The following is a 15,856-nucleotide window of genomic DNA, read 5'->3' as shown; positions in this document are numbered from 1 at the left end:
TGTCTTAGTTAATTATATTTTGAAGACTTGTGGGGCTAAAAGTTTGTATTACGGTAAATGTAAATCTTTCAGTTTCCAAAAATCATTCTTCAGAACTTCATTTTTAAAATGCATTTAAATATATTTTATAAGCATTTAATAAGATGCCTTAGTCTGATACGTTTACACAAAATTGCCTCTTTGGGGCCTAGAGAAACAGAAGGCAGCCTTTGACTTGAGCTTCCAGGTGGCCCCACACTGCCATCTGGTGGTCATTCGAATGCTTTAACTTTTCAAATTTCTACAATCTCTCATTTCTATTCTTGTTCAAATGAGCATACAGCCATGATTGTTCTTTTTTTCTTCTTCTTTACAATGATCTCTTTTAGGATCTCTCAATCAACTAAAAAAAATAAAAAGTCTTCACTCTGTTGTTTGGATTGATAGAAAATGGCCTTTATCCTGTAGCAGCACTGTGGGCATTGGGTGGACTCATCAGCATTGTTTTTGAACAAACTGATAATATGCCCACCCAAAGTGATAAAGCAGCCAAGTGAAAGCTAAATGGTATTCTGGAAAGACAACAGTTACATTCAAGAGATTTCGAATCATATCATTCACATTCTTGCCATTGGCAGGAAGCTTTAAAGCAGATCAAGGAGCTTTCCAGACAGCACAGCATCAGCACCACCTAGGAAAAGGGTCAGGCAGTGGTTTGCTGCAGCGTGGAGGATGAAAGCAGGGGAGAGAACACAATGGTGATGTGCTATAAATGTTTGGCAAGGCTGATACAGCGACTGGAGAAGGCATGGCCCAGGCAGGCTGATACTAGATAATGCGTGGGAGCCATATGGTGATTGTCCCTGGCCCACATCACAGGGGACAGATGTCCTTTGTTCATGGCAAACTGACGGAAGAGAGTGGAAAGGAGCTGAGAAATCTGACTTTCAGCATAGAGGTAACATGAAGGCATTTTCCACCAATTCTCCTAGGTTCTGTTGAGTTCTGCTTGGTCAAGGAGGCCATTCTCCCTTCATATCCCCATACCCATGGAGGAGTTTCAAGTCTCCTGCCTTCTGGTCAGTAGGGTTTTCAGAGCTGCGGGTTGTCCACAGGTGATGAGGTGCCGGGTGATGAGGTTTCCACACACAGCTCTGTATCCCCAGGCAGAGTACTTGGTGGAAAAGAAAGAAAGGATGAGCAAATGAGCAAATACGTGCTGACTTTGACCCCACAGTTCTTACATGTGATTCAAAATCAATAATTATCAGAAGGGCAGGGAGGGTATGCAGTTTCAAGAAGCGTATTCAATATTAGAATATAATTTCATATTTGGAAGATTTAAATGTACATTATATGTTTATGTAATTCATAGTCATAAATATTTATGTAATTTATATTTAGGAAATGAAAAGATACCTATTGTTTGCATAACGCAAACTTCAGAAAATAAAGTCCTACTAAATCCTTTTGCCTGTTAAAGTAATTCTCAAGAAGGGAGGAGTAAAGCTCCCTTAGGGAGTTATATCAGAATCTCCAGGGGTGAGAAATTTTTATTTTTATTAAAAGATGAGATTTAAATGCTTTTCACTTAGAAATAGGGTTGAATCCTCCCTAAAACAGTGCTCTTTTATGTCTATATTTAAGATTAAAATAAGATAAATGAAACACGTATTATACGCAAGGCATTGTACCTCAACAAACAACTGTTTCTGAAACACAGATCCAGGTGGGGGAGAGAGCTTGCACACCCAGAGAATTCTTCACTTTTTTTTTTTTTTTTAAAGATTTTATTATTTTCCTTTTTCTCCCCAAAGCCCCCCGGTACATAGTTGTATATTCTTCGTTGTGGGTTCTTCTAGTTGTGGCATGTGGGACGCTGCCTCAGCGTGGTCTGATGAGCAGTGCCATGTCCGCGCCCAGGATTCGAACCAACGAAACACTGGGCCGCCTGCAGCGGAGCGCGCGAACTTAACCACTCGGCCACGGGGCCAGCCCCAGAATTCTTCACTTTTAATGGCATGTTCCCCTAAAATAGTTTAAAACATGAATTGCAAAGCAATAATAATTCTATTTATATGCAACTCTTCAGGAAGACATTTACTACCTGAAGTCAATAAATACTTCTTGGTGCCTATAACTTAGTATGTGGCATGCCCTGCCCTCCATTTACCTCCCTCCAATCCATCTCCACGTTGAAACCTTTCTGGAATACTGACTTGATTGTTTCTCCCAGCTGTGCAAGTGCCCCATCCTTCAACTTGCTTTCAGTGGTTCCCTGTTGGCAACATGTTTAAGTCCAAACTCCTGGGCATGGCTTAGAAAGCCCAGCATGATCTAGACCTAGCCTACCTAACTGGCCTCATCTCTTACCATTCACCACCACCCCTCAACACACCCACTCTCTGCCCGCACAAAATTCCTCTCATTCTCTGAAAAAGCCACGTTCTCTTTCTTATCCAGACCCTCACAATGCTGTGCCCTCTGTCAGCAGTACTCTCTCCTTACTCTGCCCCACCCGCCTTTGTGCCTTCACCTGGCCGACCCCTAGTCATCCTTTAGGTTTCAATTCGGATGTCATTTTCCCCAGGAAGTCTCCTGACCTCTTAAATCTGGGTGAGCTGCCCTTTCTCCACCTCCTGTAAGCACGCTGTACTTCCCCTGTCATAACACACTTCACGCTGTATTGTAATTGCTTAGTTACTTGTCTTTCTCCTCTATTAAACTGTAAGTTCCATGAGGATAGACACCGTTATTACTTCTGTATCCACGAGGGTCCACCACAGTGCCTGGCACATAGTAAGTGCTTGATAAATTTGTGTTGAATGGATGAATGTGTATTTGCTTTAATCTTCTCAACTTTAGTGATACACATTATGCTATTTTGCCTTTGTGTCGTTTCAGTCTGTGATGCTTCTCTTACACAGCCAGCGGCGTTACATCTTTGAATATGACCAATCAGACTGTCTGCTCTCAGTCACCATGCCTAGTATGGTGCGCCATAGCTTACAAACCATGCTTTCAGTGGGCTACTACCGGAACATCTACACCCCACCAGACAGTAGCACTTCTTTTATCCAAGACTACAGTCGAGATGGCCGACTGCTACAGACCCTGCATCTGGGGACAGGGCGCAGAGTTTTATACAAGTACACCAAGCAAGCAAGGCTGTCTGAGATTCTCTATGATACCACTCAGGTCACATTAACATATGAAGAGTCTTCTGGAGTGATTAAGACAATACACCTGATGCACGACGGCTTCATTTGCACAATCAGATACAGGCAAACAGGTTTGTTGTGAAAAGATGGTAATGTGTACAACCACATCAGTATTTTATGATGAAAGTTTTGCTGGCCACAGTCTGAGATAAGAGCATTAACCTATAGACATTCAATCCAACAAACTCACTTTAGTTATCAAATTATCTTCCATTGAAAATTAAAAACATTATAGGCTGCATAAAAGCTGAGTCCTTAAAAACATACAGTGCGTTTCTCTTTCTCTCTCAGCTCTCAAGAAAGTTGAGATCTAAGTACCTCATCTAACTGTGTACCTGTTTGTACTCACCACCAAATCTTCCCAAAGATGCAGCTGCAAGATATGAGTGTCACTGAAACTAGCTCAAGCCCCATGTAACCTCTGTGGGCCTCAGGAGATGGCAAAATAGCTTCAAAAGTCAGAACTTTTGGATATATTGCATCCTTTGGGTTTCCAAAATGCCCAAATCCAGTTACTTGAATGCTGGACTGTGTCAAAACCCGCCCCTCTGACTTTGTAGCACAGGTTAAATGAATTGAAAGTATTTTTGTCAGTCATTATAACGAGAAAGCATGTTCATAATATCAGGTTCATCACCCCAGGCTACTGGATGGGTTATTACTTATGTCGTTCCTATAATTAAATTATTCTATAACTATAATATACAGTATTTTAATTTTTTCGTATTTAATGACAACTATGAGAATATTCTATGAATATCTATGAGATGATAAGCCTATGCATTAGATATCAGAGCTCAATCTCTAATATTTTATTTTAAATGTAAAAGCATCAATACTAAAGAAAATAATCCTAGACCTTTCTGATCAACACTAAGCATCTAGCTTTGTTCTCATTATTTTTCTTTTGATTCCTTTAGGACCTCTTATTGGCCGCCAGATTTTCAGATTCAGTGAAGAAGGCCTTGTGAATGCTCGGTTCGACTACAGCTACAACAACTTTCGCGTCACCAGCATGCAAGCTGTGATCAATGAAACCCCTTTGCCCATAGATCTGTACCGATACGTTGATGTCTCTGGTAGAACAGAGCAGTTTGGAAAATTCAGTGTAATTAATTACGATTTAAATCAGGTCATAACTACTACAGTGATGAAGCATACCAAGATCTTCAGTGCCAATGGACAAGTTATTGAAGTTCAATATGAAATCCTAAAGGCAATTGCCTACTGGATGACTATTCAATATGATAATATGGGTCGGATGGTAATATGTGACATAAGAGTAGGAGTAGATGCCAATATAACAAGATACTTCTATGAATACGATGCTGATGGGCAACTTCAAACTGTTTCTGTAAATGATAAAACCCAGTGGCGTTACAGTTATGATCTGAATGGAAACATCAACCTCTTAAGCCATGGGAATAGTGCTCGTCTTACTCCTCTCCGATATGACCTCCGAGACCGCATCACCAGACTAGGAGAAATTCAGTATAAAATGGATGAAGATGGCTTTTTGAGGCAGAGGGGAAATGACATATTTGAATATAATTCTAATGGGCTGCTGCAGAAAGCTTACAATAAGGCTTCTGGCTGGACTGTGCAGTATTACTATGATGGGCTTGGGCGACGTGTCGCCAGTAAGTCCAGCCTAGGGCAGCACCTCCAGTTCTTTTATGCCGACCTTGCCAACCCCATAAGAGTCACTCATCTGTACAACCACTCAAGCTCGGAGATTACATCCCTGTATTATGATCTCCAAGGTCACCTTATTGCCATGGAGTTAAGCAGTGGCGAAGAATATTATGTGGCCTGTGACAATATGGGCACCCCACTAGCTGTGTTCAGCAGTCGAGGTCAGGTGATAAAAGAGATATTGTACACGCCTTATGGAGATATCTATCATGACACTTACCCCGACTTTCAGGTCATCATTGGTTTTCATGGAGGACTCTATGACTTCCTTACTAAATTAGTGCACCTGGGGCAAAGGGATTATGATGTTGTTGCTGGTAGATGGACGACACCTAATCACCACATATGGAAACAGTTGAACCTCCTTCCTAAACCATTCAACCTCTACTCCTTTGAAAATAACTACCCAGTTGGCAAAATTCAAGATGTTGCAAAGTATACCACAGGTATTTAAAAGGTGTAAAACTTTACGCTAAACTTGAGATAACTTGGTGGTGTTTATCACATAATCTCAATGCCTTTGTAAATATGCTTCCTCTTCCTGCCAGTTAGCCCACAAGTTATTGTGCACTCACTCTCTTCCTTACTCTTCTAGAGTGAGCAAAACTGTGCAAGTTGGCATAAAACATGATGCTTTTGCGTCCCAGTACATTTTTTCTTTCCTTTTAAGATTTCTGTTTGTAGTTTTCACTCTTAAAAGCTTATATGAATAATTTCATAAAAGAAAAATTCAGCATTCTGTTGCATCAAATAAATCTAATATGACAGTCTGTGTGGCCTTAGTACCACTACTGCATTAAGAGTTTCATTGCAGTAACCTGAACCTATCTCTGTGATTATCCATGAATCAAAAGGTTTCCTGGGGCTGATGGCATAGTGGTTAAGTTCAGTGCACACCACTTCATCGGCCCAGGGTTCACAGGTTTGGATCCCAGGTGTGGACCTATGCCACTCATCAAGCCATACTGTGGAGGCGTCTCACATACAAAATGGAGGAAGATGGGCACAGATGTCAGCTCAGAGCCACTCTTCCTCAAGCAGAAAGAAGAAGATTGGCAATGGGTGTTAGCTCAGGGCCAATCTTCCTCACCAAAAAAGAAAAAAAAAAGTTTCCCAGTAGAGAGAGGATCATATGTTTTAGAGTGGGTCATATAAGGGGGAGTTCTATCTCTAACTTCCCATTGGCTAAACATATTGAAGGCAGGAGAGGCATCTTTCAAGCTTTCCACAAAAGTTGTAAAGTATAGCCTTTCTAAATTTTTTCCCTCTAAATTTTGTGTCTCACAGACATTGGAAGTTGGTTGGAGCTATTTGGTTTCCAGTTACACAATGTTCTACCTGGATTTCCCAAACCAGAATTGGAAAATTTGGAATTAACTTATGAGCTTCTACAGCTTCAGACAAAAACTCAAGAGTGGGATCCTGGAAAGGTTAGTAAAAGTTTCACCATCTCTATTAAGCCAAAAAAAAAACAAAAAAAAAACAGAAGAGCATCGCACACCATGAAATGGTATTAACATGTATTTGCTTAGTTATTCTTGAGTCTTCTCAATTGAATATTCGTTAAAATGTCCGTGATTAATGAGGAGGTAGAAAAAAGCTTCCATGAGGAAAGGATCAGAGAATTGGAGCTTTTGGAAAAGAAAAGACTAAAATGTGACTTGACCACTGCTGCAGTAGACAAACAAGAGGAAAGAGGAACTGAACTTTTAAAATTCTGAAATGGGCTACCAAGGGCAATTATGGATTCTATATAGAGAAAATTATTCACTTAAAGACATAAAAAGACCAGATTTACACCTGCAAAATAATTTAGGGCATAGTGCATTAAGAGCATGGGAATAATACAATTAAATCATTCTGATAAAGAAAAAGTATCTAACAGTAATGAAGCAAAAATAATATTACAGCGATAAAGTCTCTGGAAAAATAGTAATACCAAAATATTCAAGACTCAGCAGATAAATCATCAGGAATAGAGGCCGGCCCCGTGGCCCAGTGGTTAAGTTCGTGCGCTCTGCTTAGGTGGCCCATGGTTTTGCTGGTTCGGATCCTGGGCGGGGACATGGCACCGCTCATCAGGCCACGCTGAAGCGGCATCCCACATGCCACAACTAGAAGGACCCACAACTGAAATATACAATTATGTACTGGGCAGGATTTGGGGAGAGAAAGCAATTTAAAACAAAAAAGATTGGCAACAGTTGTTAGCTCAGGTGCCAATCTTTAAAAAAGAAAACTTAAAAAAAAAATCACCAGGAATATGAGGTACAAATGAAAACAAGAAGGAACTTCTTCTTTGAACCGAAAGAAATAGGAATATCTGTATTTGTGAAAAAAAAAAACCGCTTTAAAAATAAAACTATGGGGCCAGCCTGGTGGCGCAGCGGTTAAGTGCACACGTTCCTCTTCAGTGGCCCGGGGTTCGCCGGTTCGGATCCCGGGTGCGGACATGGCACCACTTGGCATGTCATGCTGTGGTAGGTGTCCCACGTATAAAGTAGAGGAAGATGGGCACGGATGTTAGCTCAGGGCCAGTCTTCCTCAAATAAATAAATTAATTAATTAAATTAAACTGAAATTCGGGTGGGAGGGCTTGAAATTTAAGTGTAAAAACTATAAAGGAAAGGAAATTCTAAATAGATCCTATAGGTTTATCCCTTTTTGTAAATACATATAAGATGTAAATGCTTTTTGTAATTAAAAGTTCTAAAAACAGTTTAGCAAAATGTTGAAAATTGCTGGAGCTTTGTAGTGGATACTTGGAGGTTCACCATTCTCTTCTCTTTATTTCTTAGTATGTTTGAGATTTTCCATAATAAAAAGGGTTTTTTTTAAGTCCACGTAAAAGGGTCAGTGAACTTCTTGCTGATTTGTCATCATTTATAAGGTTATAAGCTGCTTGAAAGCAAGAATGATGGGCTATTCATCTCTTTAAACCTCCCTGTGCCAAATGTGTTACTCTACGTCCAGTAATAACAGCTATTCGGCGTTAGTTAAATTAGTAACAATGAAATGTCTTTGTTTTGGGGGAGCTGGACCTAGCTTAACTTGAAGTGGCTTCTAGCTGAGATTCTATGATATCAAGTTGGAACATATTTCCTTATGCTTAACTCACCAAGATATCAAGAAATAAATGCCAGGTGATCAAGTCACCTGTTAGTCTTTTCTTTTCCAAATCTCTGATGAAGGGATTCCAAATTTGGCTTGTTTTTAAATCACTCACCAGCAAATTAAAGGGAGAAGGAAGCGACCTTGCAAGCCTTTGCTTTCCAGAATCACCAAGCCAATGACAGGTGTCTGATCCTGTGCTGCACTTGCACTGTGCCTTTCCTCTTTTCTAGACTATCTTGGGTATTCAGTGTGAGCTCCAGAAACAGCTCAGGAATTTCATTTCCTTGGACCAACTTCCTATGACTCCCCGATACAATGATGGACGGTGCCTTGAAGGAGGAAAGCAACCAAGGTTTGCTGCTGTCCCTTCTGTTTTTGGAAAAGGTATAAAATTCGCCATCAAGGATGGCATAGTCACTGCCGATATTATAGGAGTAGCCAATGAAGATAGCAGGCGGCTTGCTGCCATTCTCAATAATGCACATTACCTGGAAAATCTGCATTTTACCATAGACGGGAGGGACACTCACTACTTCATTAAGCTTGGCTCTCTGGAGGAAGACCTGGTGCTCATTGGTAACACTGGGGGGAGGCGGATTCTAGAGAATGGTGTCAATGTCACAGTGTCCCAGATGACTTCTGTGTTGAATGGGAGAACTAGACGGTTTGCAGACATCCAGCTCCAGCACGGAGCTCTGTGCTTCAACATCCGGTATGGGACAACTGTCGAAGAGGAAAAGAATCACGTGTTGGAGATTGCCAGACAGCGCGCTGTGGCCCAGGCCTGGACTAAGGAACAAAGAAGGCTGCAAGAAGGGGAAGAGGGTATTCGAGCATGGACAGAGGGTGAAAAGCAGCAGCTTTTGAGCACTGGGAGGGTACAAGGTTATGATGGGTATTTTGTTTTGTCTGTTGAGCAGTATTTAGAACTTTCTGACAGTGCCAACAATATTCACTTTATGAGACAGAGCGAAATAGGCAGGAGGTAACAAAAAAAATCTCTGCCTTTGCGTCACCAAAGACTGCCTGTTTTTAAAACATAAAACGGTTTATTGTATTGGTTTTCTAGATCAGAACTCTGTATATGTAAATATGGAGGAAAAACATATCCAACTGCCTTTCAATGTGACGGAAGATGGTATTTTAATATTGTTTGTTTAAACTCTTTAAGAAACGACAGCGATTTTTAGTTCTTGTGTGGCAGTATTCAAAGTAACACAAGTAGAACTCAAACAGCTAAAACAAAGTTCTCAGAAAGCACCATTTTCAATTTGTCGAGCCATGCATATGTTCAAATATAAAGAACCCAAGGTTCTATATCTCTCTTGTGACACGAAGTTTCATATTTAACTGTTGGCAGAACTTGCGGGCTATTTGAAAAGGTGGTGCAATAGTATCTGAACCTTGCATTTCTAAAGACTGCCAGCCCTTTCACATTTTCCAGATCTGTTATAGGAAACTTAAAAAAGTGTAAAATGTCCTCAGCCACCATCTCCTAGAGTCAGGACCCATTTGCCCTTCCTCCCTGATTATTCCTCCTTGCTTGTTAAAGTAAATGCCATGTTGTTGTGCTGTGTTTTGGCGTGTGGTGCTGGGTTCTGTCTACCACGCTTCCCTGTGGGTGTGGTAACCAGACTGAACTGCCACTATTTGCTTGTGTGTACATGATGTCAAGGCAGCTGGCCAGTGTAATTTCTCCCATACAACCTGTTTTGACTAACAGTTTTTACCAAATTGTCCAGCTGTATTGGCGTCATGTAAACATAGCTTTTGTTAACCTGGGTAGGAATTTCGCATTTATATATAGGGTGTGTTTGGTCATAGGTTCACATTAGTGATTCAGTATTTATACACTAATCCAATGATGTTGTGCACAGGAAAGGTAATTTACTACAAAGTATAATTCTGGTACAAAAAAAGAGGCTTTAGCAGGCATACATGCCTGGGATGCCGATAAATACATTCACTACTACTGCAGAAATTCATCAGAGCTAAAATCTCAAAATAATAGACCTTGTACTAAGATGAAAGGAAAGTTCCAAAGGGAAGATCAAACCAAACATCACAGTAGTTGCTGCCACATTGTTTCACCCACTTAGATTTATCTTTCAAATGTACAATTCTGTATTGAACATCTCCCAGCCATAGTCAGGAAATTTAATTAAATGAACTCTTTCCAACCTACAACATTTCAACTAATTATAGAGAGGCAGACTATTTTTTACTAAAATAATTTATATGGTTAGTTATTTTAGTTCTCTGTCTTGGCCAATTTATTTTGATTTGATCATCTCCCCGGCCTAGGAAAAAAAGTATTTTCCAGGAAGGGTTCTTTTGTTTTATGATTGTTTAAAATTGGGAAAAAGGTCAGGATTAGTGTTAGTATCAGCTGTAGTTTCTCAATCTCTATGAATCCTGTAATAAAAGAAGCCCCTGGTAAGCTGGGAGATTGGTGCCCAGTGACAAAGAGACAGTTTATAAAATGCTGTGTAATTGTAAGTTACCACAAATGAAAATACATGACTGCACAATGTGGCCTGTAGAAAATTCCCCTGAGCCAGCTTCAGCACTGTCATCACCGAGTCTGGACATCTGCTATGTCTGAAGGAGAATTTATGATGGAACGTTACAGTTTGGATTCTTTCCAGCTACTACCTAAACGCAGAGTGGGGTCATTGCCTTGTTTTGTGATGACAGTTTCTTTGAAAATATGCAAAGTCAGAATCCAGGCTCATGTCAAGGTTTTCAAAGAGTCTGGCTCCTTACTACACAAAGTAGAGAGAAGGAAAGGCAAGGACCCGCAGATAACAGAGGAGGGTGTATCCAAACATTTCATTTTTCAAACCTGCAGGTTGGGATTACCACATTCTTACAGGGTATTCCGAGAGTGGGAGAACTCATGAACTCATCTCTCTTTTTAATTGGAAGTGCATCAGCTCAAGAGATTACTAAGCCAGACTACAATCATATTATTGAGGGTTTTTTTCCTGAATCAGGCCTGTGTTAATGGTAAGGTATTTATCCAGGATGGGATTCTAAAATTTCTACCAAACTTGTTGAAAATTTGAATACCTCCACACCAGCCTAAAAATGGACCTTAAGTTCCTAGAACCTCTGATGTTCTTTTAAATCAATGGAAGAATAATTTGTGAACTGTATATAGAGAGTGCATTCATAAATGGGATGATGTATTTTATCACTAATCCAAGATGTCGATATTAGAGTCTATTTTGCTTATATTTTAAGCGATTATACTTTTTTGCAATTCACTGATGATGTATCATTTTCAAACTGCTTTAAATATCCATTAGAAACAAATATTTGAAGCTTTTACTTAATAGTAATTACCTTGAACTGTGCATTTCTAGTTTGTAATACATATTTATTTAGTTTGTGCCTTTGGTTTCTTAAAGTTATATTTGTATTATATTCAGGAAATGCACTTTTATCACTTACAGCTGTGGTTTTAATACTGCCTTGAACTATTACTGTTCTCTTTAACACTTCCAAAGTTTTTGGGAGGAAAAAGAAAAAACCCAAAAGGTTAGCACTAATGAGTAGTAAATCTAAGAGAAACATTCCGGCATTTCTTAATAAGAACGTGGAGATATTGAGTACATCGCTTCCTATTCAGCTGAATACAAAGAATGCCTTCGTCGACCTGTAGTTCTGAAGTTTAAATTAATGAAAGGACAATTTGTTTGCATTTGCTGATGAAAGTAAAAGCATTTTAAAGAGAAATATATGAATTTCTCACACCCAGAAGTCAGGCGGCTGACACTGCACAGCCACACACCGTTCAAGTAAGTTAGAGTGAGAGCACAGTAGTTGGGCTCTCTTATGAAGAACATTCTGGGCTGGAGGCAGAGAATACTCCGTAGTTGTTTCTTTTTCTTAGTTAGACCCATTTTATTTGTGCTTTTTTGTTTTGTTTTGTTTTTACTCTTGCACTACAGTCTAGAGATCCAAATAAGCTGAAAAGTTCACAGTTTAACAGACATTTAAATATATTTATTTTTAGTTGGCATTCTAATCATTATTGATTAGAAGCATGACTCCTGAAGGAAAGGGAAATAAAGCCCAATTCATACTAATTTTTAGCAAAACACTCACCATATAAATAGGCGTATGTTTTATTTTTAACAACCCAGCAAAATAATGTATAAAACAAGCGTGTCCTTTACTGTCAATTTATCTAGAAGATCTATAATATATAGACTATATGTATAATATAATATATACAACATAGCCAAATGTATTAAAACGACAATGTATAATTTGGAATTCACATGCTAACTACATAGAGAGGTATAAAATTAAATTATAATTTTCATAAGATTTTCTTTTTCATCACTGTTAAGACAGTTTCAAACATTCTATCATTGCTGTCTCTACTCTTTTTTCTTTTTTCTTTTCCTTCCTTTTTTAAAAATATTTTTTTAATCAGACCAGGCCCCACTGTAATATCACCTAAGAGAGTCAGGGCAAAGTTTTTACATTTATGAGGATATATTCCTGTAAGGACAGCTGTAATGGAGTTCAGTGGTAATGGAAGCAAAAGTACAGTAATCAAGTGTTGAAGGAAACTGTTGGAGAGACTGGAATGTCTTGTAGCTTGTGGGAAAACAGAAGGCTACAGATTGGATACAACATTCTTGTTTTCTTGGAGGAACTCACATACACGTAGCTGACCTGACTAGTACTTCAGATCTCAGACTGCTCTTCCACAGCCTTCTGTAAGGTTCTTTATTCTGCAACAAAAAAACAAAAACAAAAAAACAAAAAAAACAAAAAAGCAAAACAAAAAAAAACAGAAAACAACAAAAAAGAATTCAACCACAAAATAGTGACTGTTATTTCAGTGTGTCCTTCATGTGAAAGCTATTAAGGACCAAATATACTACTGTGTGTAAGAAGAAATTACTTCCTAAACAGTAACTGAAAATAGTTAGAGTTAAATTTGCTGTGGATTTTGTCTTGGCAGTTGTCATCTTACATTATTTGTCAAAGGAAATGTGTTTGGCAGTTAAAAATCTTTCCTTAGATTTAGTGGTGGACTTTAACCTCTTAAATAAATGTTAGTATATCAGATTGTGTCCTTGAAAAATATTTTACTTGTATGAATCATGACAATGTCTAAATCTTTACTATTCTTCTGGCAAAAGCATCAGTAAGAGAGAAGGTGAAAAAGAGAAGTATAGCCTTTACACCAGGAAAATATTCTTTCTAGCTGCTTACTTTCTCATGAGAAGTAAAGATGTTTACAGTGTATGCCAAGATTTTCAGTTTCTATATAACAACAGTTAGAGGTTCTAATCATACTGAAAATTGTGTTATAATGGCCTGAGCCATGTTGCTAGGAAACAATAGGTTCCAATTTTGTATTCCTGCTCTCACTCCTGTGCTGAAAAGTGACTGGATACTGTACAGGTTCATGTTCTCTGGCTGCAGTTAAATGGTCTTTTGCATTTTGCTCTGGCTTTCAGGCCAGAAGCATGCATTTTTCTACAAGAGCATCACAACAACACGCTGTAAATATTTAAAGTTAAACATTATGTGTCGATATTTGAAAGAAAAAAGTACTTTGAATATTTCATTTTTAAAAAATAAAATTGCAAATGAACACCGTGTCCCATTTTATTCACGCGCCCAACTGCATTCCCAAGTCAGCCTGGTCACCTGAGATATGAAAAGCGGCTCCCTAACAGGGAACAGTAAAACTGCGTCATCTCAAAAATGTAGGTGCAGAAATCAAAAAGGCATTAATCCTAAGCAGACGTCTCTTCATTTTTATTTTTCATACAAATAGGATCTCTGACACAAATGACCATTTAATAAAAAAAGAAAAGTAGCTGTTGCAAGTTTAAATGCCTCTAGGCTATGACTTTTAAAAAGGTTTCTCCTGTTGATGCCTTTTTCTCAGCAATAGAAAGAAAATAAAGAATTGCCAAACAGGTAGGGGAGGGCTAGGAGGGCAGAGCACCCAAACGCTCTGGCAAAGAATGAATGGGGGACAATCAGGAAAGACTACAAGACAACAGCTCTTCCAAGGCTCTACGTCTTGGGCAACTACAATGGCCATTTGGCACTTATTTTTCGCTAGAAGACATTTATGAGTGACACTCGGAAAGCTGGCCAACAGATCGTCCAAAATTCACCTTGATAGTAACGGAGTACCTGTAGTCCAAACAGCCTGCTACTGAAACTCACTTGGAATCCTGGAATTGACACCACTCTAAAATGCCCTGCTGCCTTTTTATTCACTGATATATACATAGATACAGTGAAAAGACTCATGGAGCAGAAGACAATCCTGATTGTCTCAACACAACCCATCAGCAAAAAGAAACGGGGGCAGGGGGGTGTTGGAATTTAGTATCACCTGGAGAATTTTTTTTCAAACTATGCATCCCACCTTCAGAGTACCAAAAGAAAGAGGTAAGAGCTCCTACACTGAGAGAACTATTAAAGGAGATAAGAGATTTCTCCATATTCCTTCCCTATTCACCCTCACTTTTAGAGATCTTTGAATATCAACGCTATTTAAACATTTAGTAACATTACTATCTTAAATTTATATAATTCTATTACCTCAATAATTCTGTGAGGTGAGCAAGGCTCAATTGTTCCCACTTGGCAAATGCAATAATAGTAACAGACTGACTTACCTAAGGTCACACGGAAATCAGTGACAAAGCTGAAAGAAAATTCGAGTCTCATATATTATGTTGATGGGCTCTCTCTAGTCAATCAGGTTTGTTACATCTTCCTACATAAAAATATTCATTTAAAATGCAAATGACAGGGCCGGCCTGGTGGCACAGTGGTTAAGTTGGCATGTTCCGTTTCTCAGCGTCCCAGGGTTCATTGGTTCGGATTCCAGGTGCAGACATGGCACCGCTTGGCATGCCATGCTGTGGTAGACATCCCACATATACAGTGGAGGAAGATGAGCATCGACGTTAGCTCAGGGCCAGCCGTCCTCAGCAAAAAAGAGGAGGACTGGCAGCAGATGTTAGCTCAGGACTAATCTTCCTCAAAAAAAAAAATACATAAAATGCAAATGACCTAATGATGAAAATTCAGCCTTTTACTACAAGTCTGGCCAATGATCCCAAATTATGAAAGTGCCCAAATTGGATAGTTTAACTTCACTCCAGCTGCAAACTGCAAAATCACGCTATCCCATTTACTGCAAGGGCAAACATAAGTGACAAGGTTGAATTTATAGCCCATTAACAGGAAGACTAGGCTTCTTGTAACCTTGAAATGCTCAAGGGCAAATCTGGGTTTTATTATTCATAGACTTTGGATTCTGAACTCAATAAAGTGAATCAAATAAAACATACGCTGATGTCTAAACATCCTTAACAGATTTTAAGGCTGTTTCCCACATTTTTAATTCTCTATCCATTCTACCACAAATAATATCTTAAATCCAGCCCTTTGTTTATACCAGACTTAATCAGAGGCCTACCTATATACTAACACAAAGGTACCCTGCCTGTAACAGCCAAACCAGCAATTACCTAAGCTTGTCTCCCTACTGACCTTATCTCTTAACAAATTTCAGAGGAAATGAACAGGTATTTGATAAATTGTCATGTTCCTTGTGGGCTTGCTGACACACTTTTTTCTGAAGAAGGGTGTATACTTGGAAATATATGTGCGTTTTTCTATCTTGACTCAGCGTCTTACAGGTATATGTTAGCATGGCAATATTTTAGATATGGCAAGGATATGACCTTTCTGAAAGGTGCAAGCTATTATGTACTGGGAAATAGCAAGGATGCTCATGCTGGGAAAGAAAAAGTGAAAAAAATTTGATGAATAAAAGGCCAGCAAGA

The 15,856-nt window shown here is 39.0% G+C and overlaps 1 protein-coding gene across 2 annotated transcripts in view; it reads left to right on the top strand.

Moving 5' to 3' along the window:
- TENM1 (teneurin transmembrane protein 1) overlaps positions 1-13,632 on the top strand; it is a 748,343-nt gene extending 734,711 nt beyond the window's left edge. For both annotated transcript variants that reach the window (XM_070502852.1, XM_070502851.1), the window contains 4 exons: positions 2,884-3,271; positions 4,121-5,341; positions 6,183-6,325; positions 8,240-13,632. In XM_070502852.1, the coding sequence (XP_070358953.1) occupies positions 2,884-3,271; positions 4,121-5,341; positions 6,183-6,325; positions 8,240-8,998 (2,511 nt within the window). In that variant the 3' untranslated portion in view covers positions 8,999-13,632. The remainder of the gene's footprint in view (positions 1-2,883; positions 3,272-4,120; positions 5,342-6,182; positions 6,326-8,239) is intronic.
- The last annotated feature ends 2,224 nt before the right edge of the window (positions 13,633-15,856 follow it).

This window comes from Equus asinus, chromosome X (assembly GCF_041296235.1).
Source record: "Equus asinus isolate D_3611 breed Donkey chromosome X, EquAss-T2T_v2, whole genome shotgun sequence".
Lineage (NCBI taxonomy): Eukaryota > Metazoa > Chordata > Mammalia > Perissodactyla > Equidae > Equus > Equus asinus.
Note: the sequence above shows the minus strand (reverse complement) of the source record. Positions and strands in the feature narration are given on the sequence as shown.